This window comes from Myiozetetes cayanensis, unplaced genomic scaffold, assembly GCF_022539395.1.
Source record: "Myiozetetes cayanensis isolate MyiCay16 unplaced genomic scaffold, myiCay2020 scf2-11, whole genome shotgun sequence".
NCBI lineage: Eukaryota > Metazoa > Chordata > Aves > Passeriformes > Tyrannidae > Myiozetetes > Myiozetetes cayanensis.
In genome coordinates, this window is record NW_026087411.1 from 74,380,111 (window position 1) to 74,395,739 (window position 15,629).

At 36.9% G+C, this 15,629-nt stretch overlaps 1 protein-coding gene across 4 annotated transcripts in view; it reads left to right on the forward strand.

The window, feature by feature from the left end:
• The window catches only part of FBXL4 (F-box and leucine rich repeat protein 4), a 61,217-nt gene that overhangs the window by 11,857 nt on the left and 33,731 nt on the right, over nt 1-15,629 (forward strand). For all 4 annotated transcript variants that reach the window (XM_050315526.1, XM_050315528.1, XM_050315527.1 and 1 more), the window contains 2 exons: nt 6,049-6,394; nt 14,037-14,281. In XM_050315526.1, coding sequence (XP_050171483.1) covers nt 6,049-6,394; nt 14,037-14,281 — 591 coding nt within the window. The remainder of the gene's footprint in view (nt 1-6,048; nt 6,395-14,036; nt 14,282-15,629) is intronic.

The window sequence follows — 15,629 nt, forward strand, 5'->3', positions numbered from 1 at the left end:
AGAGGAAAACATTTGAGATGTTCTTAAATGTTTAGTGGATTATACTAGTCCAGCTAAGTAATCTTTTTTTTCTCTTTGTTTAATATTTAAAACATCAGCTCATCCAAGACTTTTCTGTGTGCAAAAGCTTGCAGCCTACGAGAGGCTCTGTAAGGAGCTGGTGTACTGGAGTACTTGCTCAAGAGGATTTTATATATTCTTGTTGAAAAATGGCTAACACCCACATAGTTGTCCCATGTGTTCACTTTATGCTTCAGTTGCATGGAAGAGTGACTCATGCAGGTGTTCAGAAAGAGGTCTTTGGTCGTGTTTCTTTGTTGCTGGTGCACTGAATACTGCTGTCAGAGCGTTGTATGACGCTGGCTCAGGTGAGCTTTCTTCGGAGTGTTTGTAGAGATGGGGTCAGATCTTCATGGATGAGAACAAGCATTTATTTTTCGGAGGGTCTGTAATTGTTTCTAGCTAATCCTAATGGTTAAAACATGACAGTTAATTTGAAGTTTTTTCATTGTGGTTTAAACAGCATCCAGCTGAGGATTTTCTGTCCTCATGTTTTTTGCTGCTTTAAACACAGAAGGCACTACGTGAATCTCCTTCACATAAAACAATTTTTAAAAATCATAAATGTCAGCAAAATTGCTGCTTTAACACATGGAGACCTTTTGTGCTTTTCATTTGTATCACTTAGACCTTGATTGGTGAGAAGTGTTTGGTAATTCCTTAAACTATACCAACTTCCCATGTACAAATTTGTTACATGAATTATCAGAGTGCGGAAGGCCCAAGAAAAAAATAATATCATGAGATTGAGGGAATATTGTAACATAAAGTCTCAGGTTTTATGTGGGGAAGAAATTAATCCCTATTTTTGATTGTGTTGTGTTATGATGGCCACTAATGTGGCCTTGATTTTGTACTGTGGTGCACATTATGTATGCTTAGGGTTTGGTGACAATGATGAGTTGTCACCAAGCTTCAACCAGTGGAACAGGCAGAGCTCTACAAAGGTGTAGTGGTGACAAGTGCACCTGATAGTGGTGTGAGCTGACCCCAACCAAGAGACTTGACTTTATTTCTCATGATGTTATTAGATTGATAGATAAGATACAGCTAGCCTCAGTGACAAGAAAAAAATTTTTTTTCCAGATATTTCAAATAACTGCCCTGTTCACATGAGCTTTTCAGAGATTTCTCAAAAATGACTGTATTCCATGAACCCAGAATTCATTCTTCTATGACAGGCATCTGGACAAGAAAAAGCTGTTTCCCTGAAAATGTCAAAACAAGTTTTAAGTAAGGATGCAAATGCCTAGAACTTAGGTTGTGTGTTACACATAGGTGAGATACAGCCCCGAAGGTTCCTTATCACACTCTAATGTGTTGATGGTATCAGCAGTGTTTTGGGTGTTTTGATCTGAGATTCACAGGGAATAAAAGGTAGAGTGAACGAACCATCTGAACGCCGCTCTCTGCAAGCAAAAACTGATCGTATTTTACATTCAGTACGCTGCCTTTCTGGTTTCACTCCCCTTTTTTAGAAGGGGGGGTAGTTTTTTTTTTTGTCAAACATTTTGATCTCTATCCTGGCTGGCAGCAAACAAATCTGCTGCGTTCCCATCTGAATTAGCATTGTACTGCTTAAATACAATGAACTTACCTAATGGAAGGAGCAGGAGCCTTTTACTGTGTCCATCTTCATTAACCTGCTCCTCTGTTTTGCAGCAGCTTCTGCCTCTACAGGCTTCAAGACCTTCAGAAAGAGAAAGAAACTTTGCATACAGCAAACAAAGCTAAACTAGGAAATGCTGAACCACACTCATTTTTCTAGCAAAATTCTAAACGACATGAAATAAAATAAATTAAATAGAAATAAATGGCAGGAACACACAAGGCAGGATGGAACTGCTTCCAGACAAATGACTGTGGTATCTCACCTGTGAGAAACAACCTAATCAGTGTTACATTTTATCTGTAGAAAACAAGAAAAATTAATCACAAGACAAAATCTCTATAACCTACTGAAGAGGTAATTGTCACGTAGCAATAAGGATATGTGCTATGAAACATCACCCCAAGCATGGCCACACGTTCCAAACTAGTTAGGAATCTCTGGTTTTGAGTTTTTATAGAAGCACATGAATATACAGTGTCACTGTAAAATATATGATATAAAAGAAACTGTCAAATTAAGTTAAAAAAAGACCAAAACAGAAAAACAAGGATGAGCTTTTCCTTTTATATTCCAAATTTACAAAGCAAAGTTATTTTTATGAAAGGAAAAAGTTGAAAAACTTCTGAAAAATTTTTTTACTTGACAGCTCCCATTTAAACAATGTCTAACAACAACTAACTATCAGGAATATCAAAATGTTTTAAAAGGACTTACATTGAAGAAGCCATTAGGGAATCACCAAGAGTAAACCTTCTGGGTAAATAAGGAGGAAAAAGAAAGAGAAAGGGAAAGAGAAAACTTCTTTCTACACCAATCTCAATTTGACGATGTAAGAAATCTCATTAAATTGCAAGCAGAGTTTAATCTTGTCTTGCTAGGGAGAAATCTGATTTCTTTTCCTAGGGTCTTTTCCAAAGACTCTCTCTTATTACATACGTGTCTTCAGAAGTAACCAGGTCTGCTCAGGCATCATCCTAGCCATTAAAAACCTTTCCAACAGCATTAGGACAACAAAAGTTAAGCAAGCATTAAACATGTATTCTCATTTAACATAAACCTTGCAAATATGATTCTCAGTCTAGAAATCACTAGACTGTATTTTCCTTCCTGGTGAGGGAAGGGGAATGGGAATATTTTTTTACCTCATAGGTGTATGGAGTCTTTAGTATCAGAGCAGAATGAGTTCTTGTCTATCTTCGTGAGACATAGAGAAGTTTAGTAGGAAAAGTGAGTCCATTAAAGCTAAATGGAGAAACTCACGTAAAGTCCTCCTTTTCTTTAACCACTAGAGAAAATAATACAGATGTTGCTGACTCTTACTCAGGCTTTGCGTGGCACTGCAAAGACAGGCTTTCTAGCACAGTACTGGTGAAACCTTCTTATCAAAGCACTCTCATTGCAACATTTTTGATCAGTTGTTATTGTACATCTGAGAGGCATGAGGACAAGCAATGTGCTACCTGCAGTCATTTGATGCTGGTTTTTTTTTTTTTTTTTTTTGAGAACTACCTAATTAACTGAGGGCAGGGAATGGGCAAGGTTCCTTCAACTTTCTTAACATAATTTATTGAGATTCAGTTTCTCTTTGTTTTGAGTTAAATAGTTCATTGAGCACCTTAAGTTTGGAACAAATGCAGGCAACCTTATTAGGGAAGCTGATTTTGGTATGTACCCTCAAGCCAGGATTGACTGTAAAAATACCTTTCTTAGGAAATATTTTTAAATGGGTAACCATAAAAAAAGAATGCTCTAGAACAGAAGACATGCAATTCTTACTGAAGCCTCTTGGAAATTTAGACTTTCGATCCCACTGTGAATTCTTCACTCCCATTCAGATTATGTGTAGCCCATTAAGTATCACACGGGTGATCCTAGATGAAGAGATCACTTCCAGTTGCAGTAATGGGTGTGTTGAGTATACCTACACCTGGAAAGAACCTACCAGCCCTGACTCAGAGCGATTGCTGTTGCTTGTTCTTGTGTGCAGTGCCACCAAGGCGGAGAAGAACATCAGATGAACCTGATTGACTTGAGGTTTTTCAGATAAACCGAGAGCTAACTCCTTTAAAGTTAGATTGGTGGGCTGTTGATGAAAAGAAGAATATGGCAAGGACAGTGGAAAATTGTCACTGGTTTTGTTGTTCATCAACATTTGGTATGTAATGTGGAATTTCACAAGACTGTAAAGTCATTCTACATGTCTTTCATTTTCTCTAGTTTATTACAAAGACTGGAAAACAGATAACTGCTAGTTGAAGTTGGTTATTGCGCTCCAATTTGGTGCATCTAGATCTCCAGATGCATTATTTTTTTTCCAGAGCTCTACTACTGCTAGATAATCCTCTCTTCAGGGTACCAAAGGAAAAGTCAGTAACTGAGACCCGTTCTGTTAGAAACTGATGGTCCAGCATGTGCTAAATTAGTGAAAAATTAGCCTTGAGTTTCCCTAAGGGTGGCTTGAGTGGGTACATGGAAGTGTCCAAGCAAAATTTCAGGTGGTGATATGAATGTGTTCAAGAAACACCACACGTGCATTGCCGACATTAGGTATTTGCTCAGAGAATTGACCTGTGTGAGACGGTGTGACAGTGGGACTACGTCTGGTATTTTGCCATGAGTTGACATTAATTTCATGAATTAATGAAATCTTTCCTCCATGACTAAGTTTCTCTTATGAAAACTGTTAATTTTAGGGTAGAATTGTCCACTCTCCTGCATAAGTACTTTCTGATGTGCCATATGTTCATGTCTTGCATGTTTGTTTTTAGTTCATGACTTTTTTTCTTTTGAGATAAGACTTATGGAAGCCTCTCATTCTACTGTAAGGTACTTAGAGAGCAGCTTGATATAGGATAGGAAAATTTATCTGTGCATACCTGAAAATGTCAATTGTGAAATGGAAGTTTCAACCCATATGGTTAATTTTCCTATTCTTTTCCTAATTAATTTTCTTAATTTTCCTGGTAACAAATATCAAGCTTCTACATCTTATACTGTGTGCAGTGTTTTAATGAAAGTCCACTTTGCTTTCTGTCATGATGGAAAAGGCTTAAGCAAGTTGTTCTGCAAATAAAGCATGTTTTAATTTATTTTATTTTTTTTAATTGATGTTCTTCTCCACTCCTCCCCCTCGCCCCTTCATGGAATCTGGTAGGAAAAGCCAAGATGCTGAGGTAGTGGGGAGCAGATAAAGTGCTTCTGAGATACATGTGCCAGGACAAGTAGTCTTAGAGAAATTTTTGAAGCTGGGACTAAGGTGATCAAAAGGAGACGGAGTATGGAATAAGGTGTGGAAGTGTGTGGATTGATATCGAGGTAGGCATACTGTCAAAGGGAGTAGCAGCACTGACTGCTGGAGGCTTCCTTCTTTAGGAATTAACTAGACTCGAGGGAGGAAATACATGGGCATCAGTGACTGAAGGATTTCCATTCACTGGATGAGGACTCATGCGGATATAAAGAGCACGTTTCTGTTTTCAGACCTTTTGGCAAGTTTGGAAGAGCTGAAGACCTAAGGAATATAAGACTTGATTCCTCCAGATTACTGAGTTGGAAACAGGTTTCCCTGTCACTTACTGGAGGAATTTTGAGGTCTGTGTGTGCAAGTGAAGATGTATGTACAGTAATCTTATGCATGCCCTGAACCTCCTTCTGTCACTGGACCAAAGAGGAGAAAAACTTCTCAGTTGTGCAGTTTGGAAATTCTAGCGGTTTTTGCAAAGGTCCCTTTCAAAAATGACTTGAAGATTCTACTTTCTTTGCTAATTTGACAGTGAACTACTTTTATAAGGAATATTTTTCTTGTCTAGACAGGTAAACAAGGTAAAAGGTTAGATTATTTTTTTAGTAACTTGCAATACTGTAGTTTAGACAGGCTTGATGTTAAAGAGTGAGCTGTGGGGTTTGGGTTTTTTTTGTTTTGTTTTGTGGAAAATAAGAGAGGTCAGATGACTGTATGTTTTGGTTACATGGCAAGACTGTTCCTTGTATACTTAGACTAACATACCATCATTGTGAAGACATCTGTAATCCATTTGTTACGATTATCTTACCTGTGAGATGTTAGAAAACCTTGTGCACCAGTACCAGTAACAAGTGTGTGACTATGAGTCTACAGCTTGTTTTGTTGTTTAATGATGCAGAAAAAATATGCTAAGGTCATGGGTTAGCATGTCCTGTTAAATTCATCCTTAGGATATTTATCAAATCTAGGGAAAACATAAATTTTGTTGTCTTTTTAGCCGTGTTTCTCACTTGTTAAATACTTCTGACAGAGGAGGCTGCCCTTTTACTGTGTTCAGGAATTGCTTTAGTAACTTTGATTTTAATCCCTATACTGTATTGTGTGTGTGTAATTTTTTTTTTTTTCTTCACAGATGGGAAGTACTTTGGTCTGAGGCACCTACAAAGGTGAATGGTCCTCAGGCTCGGCAGTTCACACCTTGTATCAAACAGATAAACTTTCCCACAAACCTAATCCGACTGGAAGTGAACAGCTCTCTTCTGGACTACTACACTGAATTGGATGCAGTAGTGCTGCATGGTGTGAAAGAGAGACCCGTGCTTTCACTAAAGACTTCAATGATTGATATGAATGATATAGATGAAGATGAGGATGAAGAGAAGTATGGCTGTGGAATGGACACCCTTAATAAACAGTTCAGCATCGTTACCCTCAGGGAATGGCCGACCAACGGATATTTTGATAAACTGCCTTACGAGGTAAGAAAAGAATGCTTATACTCAATCGTTTTCTTGATCATTAAGGGTTCAAAGGTGCTTTACAGAGTATTGGTCAAGATTTTTTTTCTCAGTTACAGTTCCTTGCAAATCCCTGTGAATTCCTTGTGAATTTCCTGCAGTTATTGTATAGGTATGTCTGAGTTATATAAGTCTATCTACTCCCATGGGTGGATGTTAGATATTTGCATAGTTACTCCACTCTTATTTCTTAAGAATCTGTGCATTCACACAGTTTTTACACAAGTTATTCTTGCCTTTAATTTCCAGCTCTTGAACTTCGAAGGTTCTAGCAGCTTTCCAATAGTTTTTAGTCCTCATGGTTGACGAAGAAAATATACAAAAGAGATATGAAAAGGTTGAGTCAACATCTGGAAGTGGAAATAGTTTTTAGTAGGCTAAAAGTTTGTTTTCCTGTTCTTTCTCTTACAAAACTTACAGAACTTACAGAACTAGAGACTGCTATAATATTTTTGTATTATTATGAAATAAACTTCTTCCAGCCAGCTTAGTTTTGAAACGTGGTGTGGGTAAAGTGTCTTATAGATGGACTTCTGTACATTGTCTTGTTTCAATGCTTGCTGCTTTTTGTTCTATCATTAGCACAGAAAACAGTTATTAATAAACTCCTTTCAGATCCCCTGGAAGCATGGCAGTTGCAATTGTGCTCAGAGTCAGTAGATAAATATTTTCTTTCCTGTAATTTCCAATATAATGAGATTCTGGAGTATGATTGCTGAGTACTTTGTGCTGGCCAGGCCATTCTCAGTGGGATATATGTGTTTATGGAGGCTACTACCCTGGATAGTGTAAGAATTGAGAGACAAAACAATTACCTTCACCTTTCCTGAAATAAACTGTTTGCACATGATGGAGAGGAGCCTTTACTTGCCTGTCAGACCTGTGGGCTTGGGCAGAGACGAGTTTGTTCCTGCTCTCCAGTGTCCTGCAGTGTGACAAAAGCAGCAAGTGTTTATTTACTGTGGTAACTCATCCAATGCTCAGAGTGCTCATCGCTTGAACCAGGCTCGCTTTTGAAAGTGAAGGGAGTGTGGTGAGATGCTGCTGCTGATTGAAGGGCACTTGCAGAAATATCTGTTCAAATCATATAGTGTGTTGGTTTTATGACATCTTTTGTCTCTAAGTACCCGAATTTGACACATGAAGGCCATGGTTGAGTGACCACGTGTCCTAGTAACCTACAGAAGTTTGCTGTGCTTGTAAAGAAGAAAGAGAAAGGAAGAGAATGTAACAACTCTTATCTTTCTTCTCTTGAAAACAAACTTCTTGAGTTTGGTTTGGGTCTTCTTTGTTGTTGCTGCTGTGGAATAATAAATGAGGATACTAACTTCATCCTGAGTTAGCTGTAGTAGTGGTTTGGTTTTGATTTTTTTCCCTGGAGCCAGTGTAGTGTTTAATGTATTTTGCTGTTGGTGCTTGAATATCAGTACCAAAGTAAAAAAAGTACTTTGCATAGCTGTTTGCAAATATGTTGGTTTTAATAATTCAAAGAAATTAATTGTAGATAAAACTTCACTTAAATCTAGGAAATTTTCTTGTTTGAAAAAGCTGGCTAAATTGATTTGTAGTATAGTAGACTACCAGGGAGATTAATCAATCTCTTTATTGTTTCATGGGATCAAAGAATCATTAAGGTTGGAAAAGACTTCTAAAGAAGATCATTGAATCCAACCATAAATGGTTGATTATACATATTAAAATTTTAATTTAGGAAATATTTGTGTAGTCCTGGTACTCCTGTGAACTTTTGTCTTCATGTACTTTTTTTGTGTTTTGTGTTTTTCTGCCAACTGTCTACCAACTTCCTTTTTTTATCCATTTTTTAACATGTTTGGTTTCATGAATAAGTTTATATGGTCTATCAGTATCAAGAACATTTTTTTTTCTTCTACCTTGATTTAAAGAAACTGAAAATATGGGTGGAATATTTGTCAGAAAACTACAAAAGACTGTTTCTGGACTGGTTTTGTGACAGCAGAAATCCCAGTCTACTTCTTTCTAGTCCAGCTGGAAGGTTTGGGCATCAGAACAACAAAAATGTTGTACTTTGTAGTGTGACAGTTTTTTATCACACTGGGTATGGGAACAATGCTCTGCATGCTGTCTTCAAGACTGACAAGTGTCAGAGTTTTCTGGGAAGTGTTCGAACTGTGTAGGAATGAAGTAAGGCAACTGCTGACTCCTTCCAGTTTTCATTTATATGGTATATGAAAAATTGTATCTCTTTGTAAGGGCATATTGATTATCAATATGTAGCTGTCCTAAGTCTTCATACATATGTCTATTCTTTATTTAAGTTGTTTTGAGGCTTTTTCATACTACTCTCTGTAATTCTCAAAACACACAGGCTGAGTGGGTTGTGCTAAGTAGGCAGCAGTTCCTCCAGTCTTTGTTTTGCCTTTGTTGTCTTTCTGAAACTTCCATAGACTATCCTTTCATAGACTGTGGTGTTCCTCAAAATGGCATTAGGAATGGCTTGATGCACTGTGAGCTCAAAAATCGTTGTAAGAATTCTACAGCAGCATTATGGACTGCTCCTGCCAAAAACCCTGAGAAAAATGCTTGACTCACGGGGCACAGACTTCTGTAGAAAAAAAGTGTAAATTCTTGGATGACCTAGGTGAGAGAATTTTTCTACCCTGATTATAGACAGTGTTAACCAGCCCTAAATAGCTGTGAAGTACCTGTACTACCTATCATCTCTTCTCCAGAACTACCTTAAAATTGAGGAAGAATTTTGTAGGAGACACTTCATGTCCTTGTCTTTCTTCCCAGTCCTTTGACTAACTTGTGCTGCATGTAAAGTGGAAGGAGTACGGTCTTAAGTCTTAGATGGCTTTGCAGGAATGCTTGAGACCTGAAGGCCTGAACAAATTCAAAGCCTTTGGGAAAGGTGAAGAGTACCAGACACAGCATACATCTTGTGCAGTTTGAGACTCACCAAGATGTGCCAAGTACCAAAAACGCAGCCTTTGTTCTCCAGAGGAGAGTCAGGAGAAATCCTGCATGCTGCAGTCCAAAATAAATTTTTATATAAATTTTGATATAAAAAGATACAAATGACATTTTTGTCATTCCTTGAAGCAAATTTTCCCAAAAACTGCCTATAAGATTTATGAGCTGTTCATGTCTACTGGGGAAGTGAATTTCACTGTTAAATGTGGATTTGGCACCTCTGTTCCGTGAAATGGGTCCCAAAAGTAAGATCTGCATCCCTTAAATGATACTTAGAAGAATCAGAGCAATAAGCAAGAGCATTTTTAAGTGCAATACACTGTTTTTCCCCTCAACAGTAAACTTCTTGCATCTTTCCAGAACAAACTGTTGTAGGCTTCCAAGATTTCATGCCTTTCTTTGCAAAGGGAAATTCATGAGGTTCTTATAAGTCGTCTTAACAGCTGATGACCATGTGTCACAAGATTCCTTTCAGCTGATAGCCAGCATACTGCCAATTGCTGTAGCAGATAAGACTGAACAATGGCACGTGGAGAAAGTCCCTCCAGCTTTAGTCTTCCTAGAGTCTCAATTGTTTGATTGTGCAGTCTGCCAGTAAAATCCATTTCTGTTCTTTGGATCAAGAAGTGTCTTAAAACTTTTACAGCCTTCCACTGCTGAAAGGATCAGAGCCTATGGCCTGGTGATGCAAAATTGAGTCCACCAAAGCATGTTATGTGAGTAGAATAAGGAAAGAAAGAATAAGGAAAAAAGAGACCTAAATGTTTGTGTTTTGTGAAACAGTTGCAAGATCCACTTTTCAGGTGTTCACATGCAGTATTGAATGTGCATGCATTTGCTGGTGCAAGCCATACGACTGTGGAACCAGGGCTCTGTGTTTTCTTAGACTACGCTGAGAAATGTCAAAAGCTCTGGAATACCATCTTCTCCTTCCTGCCTTTTCCTCTTTGTGCATGTATCCTCTGTCCTTTATCTGAGTATGTTTTAGTATCAATTCTAATTGGAGTCCAAGCTGTAGCAGCTCTTGCTGCAGAATGAAAAAATTGCAAGTTGTTCATTTGCGTGCTTCTGAATAAGTGGTTTGCATAAGCCAGTGTATTTTTGTATTGTAAAATCATTTCATCTTTACGTTGGAGAACTGAAAAAGGAAATTTGTAGAAAGTGCAGATATTGTAGATTTGACCAACATCCAGGCATTCTTTTCTGACCAAGTCAATTTCTGCACTATTGTACTCTAGCCACAGAAAGTATTTTATTTGTTACAAACAGTTGTTGCCTTCTGTTATTCAGCAAAAAAGCTTTAAAACGCTAGAGAAGCTTTTGGTTCAGTAAGTATTATTAGGAACTACACCATCAGTAAAATTTTATTCTGTGTACTGAAGAGCGGAGATCCTCTCTGAGCTTATAAGCAACTTTGCAGTGGGTGAAATGTCTTTTTTTTTTTCCTCAAGGTGTTACAGTTTTTAACTGATCATTCAAAAAACGTTCATATATGTGAGATGCTGCAATCAGGGACTATGGCGATGATAAAACACACATGGGTTGGGTATGAATCAGGAATTAGAACAATTAGGAATTGTGCTTAGAACACAATGATTTTTTTACTGCTGTTTGTTGAGTTGTTGTGGATAATTATGATTTGGAAGCCTCCAGTTTTTGGAGTTTCACATTGTAGTGGCCGTTGATCTCACCACATGTTTAAAGCTGGCATGTGCCATGTTTGCCCTGGAAATGGGAGAGAAAGTACTTTTGTATTCTAAGTCCATCATAGCCTAAAAAGGCAATCAGTGTTGTATAAATTATATTTTGTGTTTCTTTTTATACTTCCTTTTGTTGTTTTTCCAATAAACTTTGGTTTTATTGATTTATAAGAAATTGTGAAATGATAATGATTGTCATAATTTTTCATAAAGGCAGAGTAAAAACTGTAAGAAACTGCATTATGAAATTAGTTTTCAAAGCAGATAGTCAGTTCTGTACCATTCTTGGAATTGCCATAAACACAACCTAACACAATAACAGCCCATCGTGTCACATACTCATGGTATCAAATTGTATGTTATGCTAGGATGCACATACATAAAAATCAGGTTTCTGACAGACACCAGACTCCAGGCTAACGGTGATTAATGGTTATTAGCCTGCACGTTTGGAACCTGTTTCCTTTTTTTAATCTAGAGGCGGAAAAAGAGCACTTTATAATGTAGTGTCATAGTAGTGACACTTCATTGTATGTTTTTGTTCTAGGTATTATGAAGTAGCGTAATTTCAGTAAAAAATAAAGACACATTGGTGGGTTTTTTCCTGATTGAGACATTTGTGTGGTGAGAGTTCTCATCTCACATGTGGAAAGATTGCAACAACCTCGTATGTTATGAAATACTCATTGAAGTCGTCAGTTAGTGTAAAGGGACATTGTTGAGGCATTTATAGTTTCATTCACCATTGTCTGTACTGCTCAGAAGTTACAAAATAACTTTTTTCTCATTGAAAAAAATGTGTTACTTTGCTTTTATCAGACATTATTATGTCACATTAATTGTAGACATAAATTCAGCTAACTGCAGCCTTTGCTGAGCTTTCAGATCTAGAAATCTTAGTATGTAACACAGGAGAAAAGTCTGAGGGAAAAGGCAGTAATAAAATAGATATTTAGGTGGCTTACAGAGTGTGGAATGGCTGAAAGGTTGCAAAATAGTTTGAAGCTGTCTTTCAGAATATTTAAAATTAAAGTAAATTGAATTGAAGTGAATTGATGATCTTAGAAAAATAGCTATATGTTTAAGTATCTGCTGTTTAGAATGATGAACAAAACTGTCTTGAGCAACTTCAAAGCTTAAGTATGGGACTGAGCCAAGCAAAAATCGAGATACTAACTTGGGATTATATCTATGTTAGCTCCTAGTTATTTTGGTCTTTCTCAGATTCCAAAATGTCAACAACCTAAATGTCAGTTGGGTGCAAACTTTGTTGATTATCATATATTAACTGCAGCACATATATATATATATATTGCTGTTACATTGAAATGGCTCTGCAGGTCCTCTGCACCAATTTGAGTCTTAGTTCCAGACACCTGCAGAGACAAAAAAACCGGGGCTGTTTTTAGGGGAGAAGAGCAGCAAGGAGAAGGGAAGAGGGAAGGCTGGAAATCAAGCATGAGAGAAACTGAAGTATATCAAACACTTTATTTTGGCATTGGAGTTGAAGTTAAATTTTTTAAGAGTCGTAGATCATGTTTGAAATCCAAATGCTAAATCTGGAGCTGAGTAGGAAGTAACATTTTCCATTTTGCAGGAAGTTGAATTGTTTTCTTATTTCTTCTCTTCCAAAAATGAAGTGGGGAGGAGGGGAGGTGGAAGGTAGCTGCATCATAAACTGGTGCACTGGAAGTACAATCTGTTTGGATCTCACAAAAAGCTCCATTTCTGTTTTATGTCAAGCATTTTATTCTGATTTTTGGCGGATTTGTCTTATAAATCCTTCTAAGACATTAAAATTAAACATGTTGGTATTTTGAAAGGACCAAAGGATTCTCTTCAGTTTAAGTTGATTAAGTTTAAAGTTGATTTGTGGGTGGTTTTGTTTTTTTGATTTACACTGATTCATTTCAGCAAGTTATTGTTTCCCACTCTGCTTGAAAACAGTCAATTTTAGTTATATAACTTGAATGCAGATACTTATATCTGTTAGAGTTAGCACTGGTAAAGTAAACATTAATTTTTAGATTTCGTTTTTCAAATCCATTTTCTCTCAGTTCCTAAGCTAAAGGAGATAGTTGTGTTTTTTGTTATTTCCTAAAGTGAGTATTTATGTCTCTCTTGGTGTTGATTTTTCTTTAGAAAGGAAAACAGAGCGTGATAAGAGAGGAGGGATATTTCTTAGTTTCTGAGTGTGACATAAGTCATTACGAAAACGTTTATAGCGATGCTAGTCAGAAAAGCTGGTGATTATTCTGAGATGATTCAACTGATACAGATAAAAAGGGGTTTTGCCTTTCAGATTTGACTCTATCGTAGAACAAAAATGCTCTCAAAGTATTACAGCAAGGAAGAGATTATGTTGTGAAAGGAGATATGAATATGTTAAATTTTTTACCTGGTTGCATAGTCCAGAGGAGAGAATATAAGATAGAAGACAAAGCACTGATTTTTAAATCAGGGAGAAGAGGATAACTCTGAAATCAGTTTAAGGTGTGGGGAAACTGGAACATGTTATGGCTTTTCCATGTACTTTGCAAATATGCTCCCATCTTAAAACCAAATCCAGAGAAGAAAGAGGATGCCAGTTCTATGTTCTGATCAAGGGCAGGGCAGACATTGTGAAGGGAAATATGTAAACACAGTGTTTACATATATATCACTGTTTAAATTAGCATGGGTGAAGAAACTTCTAATTTGAAAGCTTCCTGTCACTTTCATATGTTGATTTGCTTTTACCTTTCTTGTTTAGTATGTTGTCAAATTGAAAAGGCAGTGCAGTCCTATTTAATAGTTAATCAATGATTTATTTGAAAAGTTACTTTTAACTAAAAGGTTTTACTTTTCTTTGAAGTTAGAACATCTTTTCTTATTCCTTTACAGTTTTCCCTTAACATCTCAAGTGCTATATGACCACCTGTGACTTTTTTTTTCTGTTTTTAATATAGCTCATCCAGTTGATTTTGAGTCACCTTACAGTACCAGACCTGTGTAGACTAGCACAAACTTGTAAGCTGCTCTATCAACATTGCTGTGATCCTCTACAGTACATTCATCTCAGTTTACAACCTTACTGGGCAAGGATTAATGACACATCTCTGGAATACCTACAGTCTCGCTGCACTCTCATCCAATGGCTGAATTTATCTTGGACTGGAAACAGGGGAGCCATCTCTGTTTCTGGATTTAGCAGGTCAGTGTTAAATGTACAGAAGTGTTTTGACAAACTCTGTTTACAGAGCTGCTCTACAGTAGTTGAAACCTCATTAGAAGACAAATTATTTACTCTAAGGGGTGGGATTGTTGCGATGTAGAAAAAGACATCAGTTAAAACAGTGATAGATACTAAATACAGCAGCAGAAGTCCATTTCAGTATGTAGAGTCTGCATGTTCCAAGCTGGTTGTGACTGAAAGGCTTCTTCTGGGGGGTGCAGTGTTTTGCTTTCTTCTGGGCTTCCAAAACACTCCACTAGAACTGAGCTGTCAAAAATCCTTCTCAAGAGGAAAACGTTTGTGGTTGTTCTCTGTACAGATGAGTCATCAGTAGGACTGCATTAGAACAGCTGTAGTAATAAACTGATTGCATGCTTGTATAGTATGAGCCAAGTAATCACTGGAGTCCAATGTAAATGCAAATATTTTCATAAAAATGATTTAAAACATTAGCCCTCTTGGAAAACAGGGGGGTTGCATGTGCATATTCCATTGAGTTGAAAATACGACTGCTGTAGGTCATTAAAATAGCAAATTTGCAGGGATTCTTCTCTGTTTAACAGCCGTGTTCTCTGCTTTCTTTAAGATATCATTTCTTGCTGCTTTTCTCATTAGCATTAGTTAAACAGCTTCTATCAATGCATTTCATTTAAGCAAAAATTGCCCCTTCAACCAAGGGGTAATCAGCAATGTCAGGTGAAAGCAGAAATGGACTGATAAGAAACAGACATGTTTAATGTATCTGAAAAAGTTGTCTTAACTTGTCTGAATAAAAAGATTAAATCAAGTTAAATGCAGACATTTTCTTTCCTTTTGTGCCTGAGTGCCTTACCTGAGGAAGTAAAATATTTTTAAGGAATACTTTGTCAAGATGAGAATGCTGCTACTGTTTTTCCTGACCTTCCAGTATAATCCAAGAACCCTGTGCTCTTTTGTTCTTGTTGGTAGCAGATGCAAATAAACATCAGCTAGTTGTTGAATGGGGTACAAACCTTTCTTCTAAATTTGGATTTCATATTAGATACATTATGCAGAGGATAAATATGCAAGCTTTTAATTGAGAATTCAACTCTGAAATCATGAAGTGCTTGCTTTCTGATGCTTAGCTATTAAGTCTGTCTTATGAAAACATATGTGCATCTTTGTGACAACCTTTTTTCATTCTCATGAATTTGGGTTTTTTAACTGAGTACTGCTAAAATTTTTTGTAGTCTCAAAAGAAATTATTATCAAATTCAGAGAATTATAAACTTTATAGTTCTGGTATTTCTGACTTCCAGTTAGTTAAAAATAGCTTTATTGCTAATTACTTTTCTTTTTACTTCAG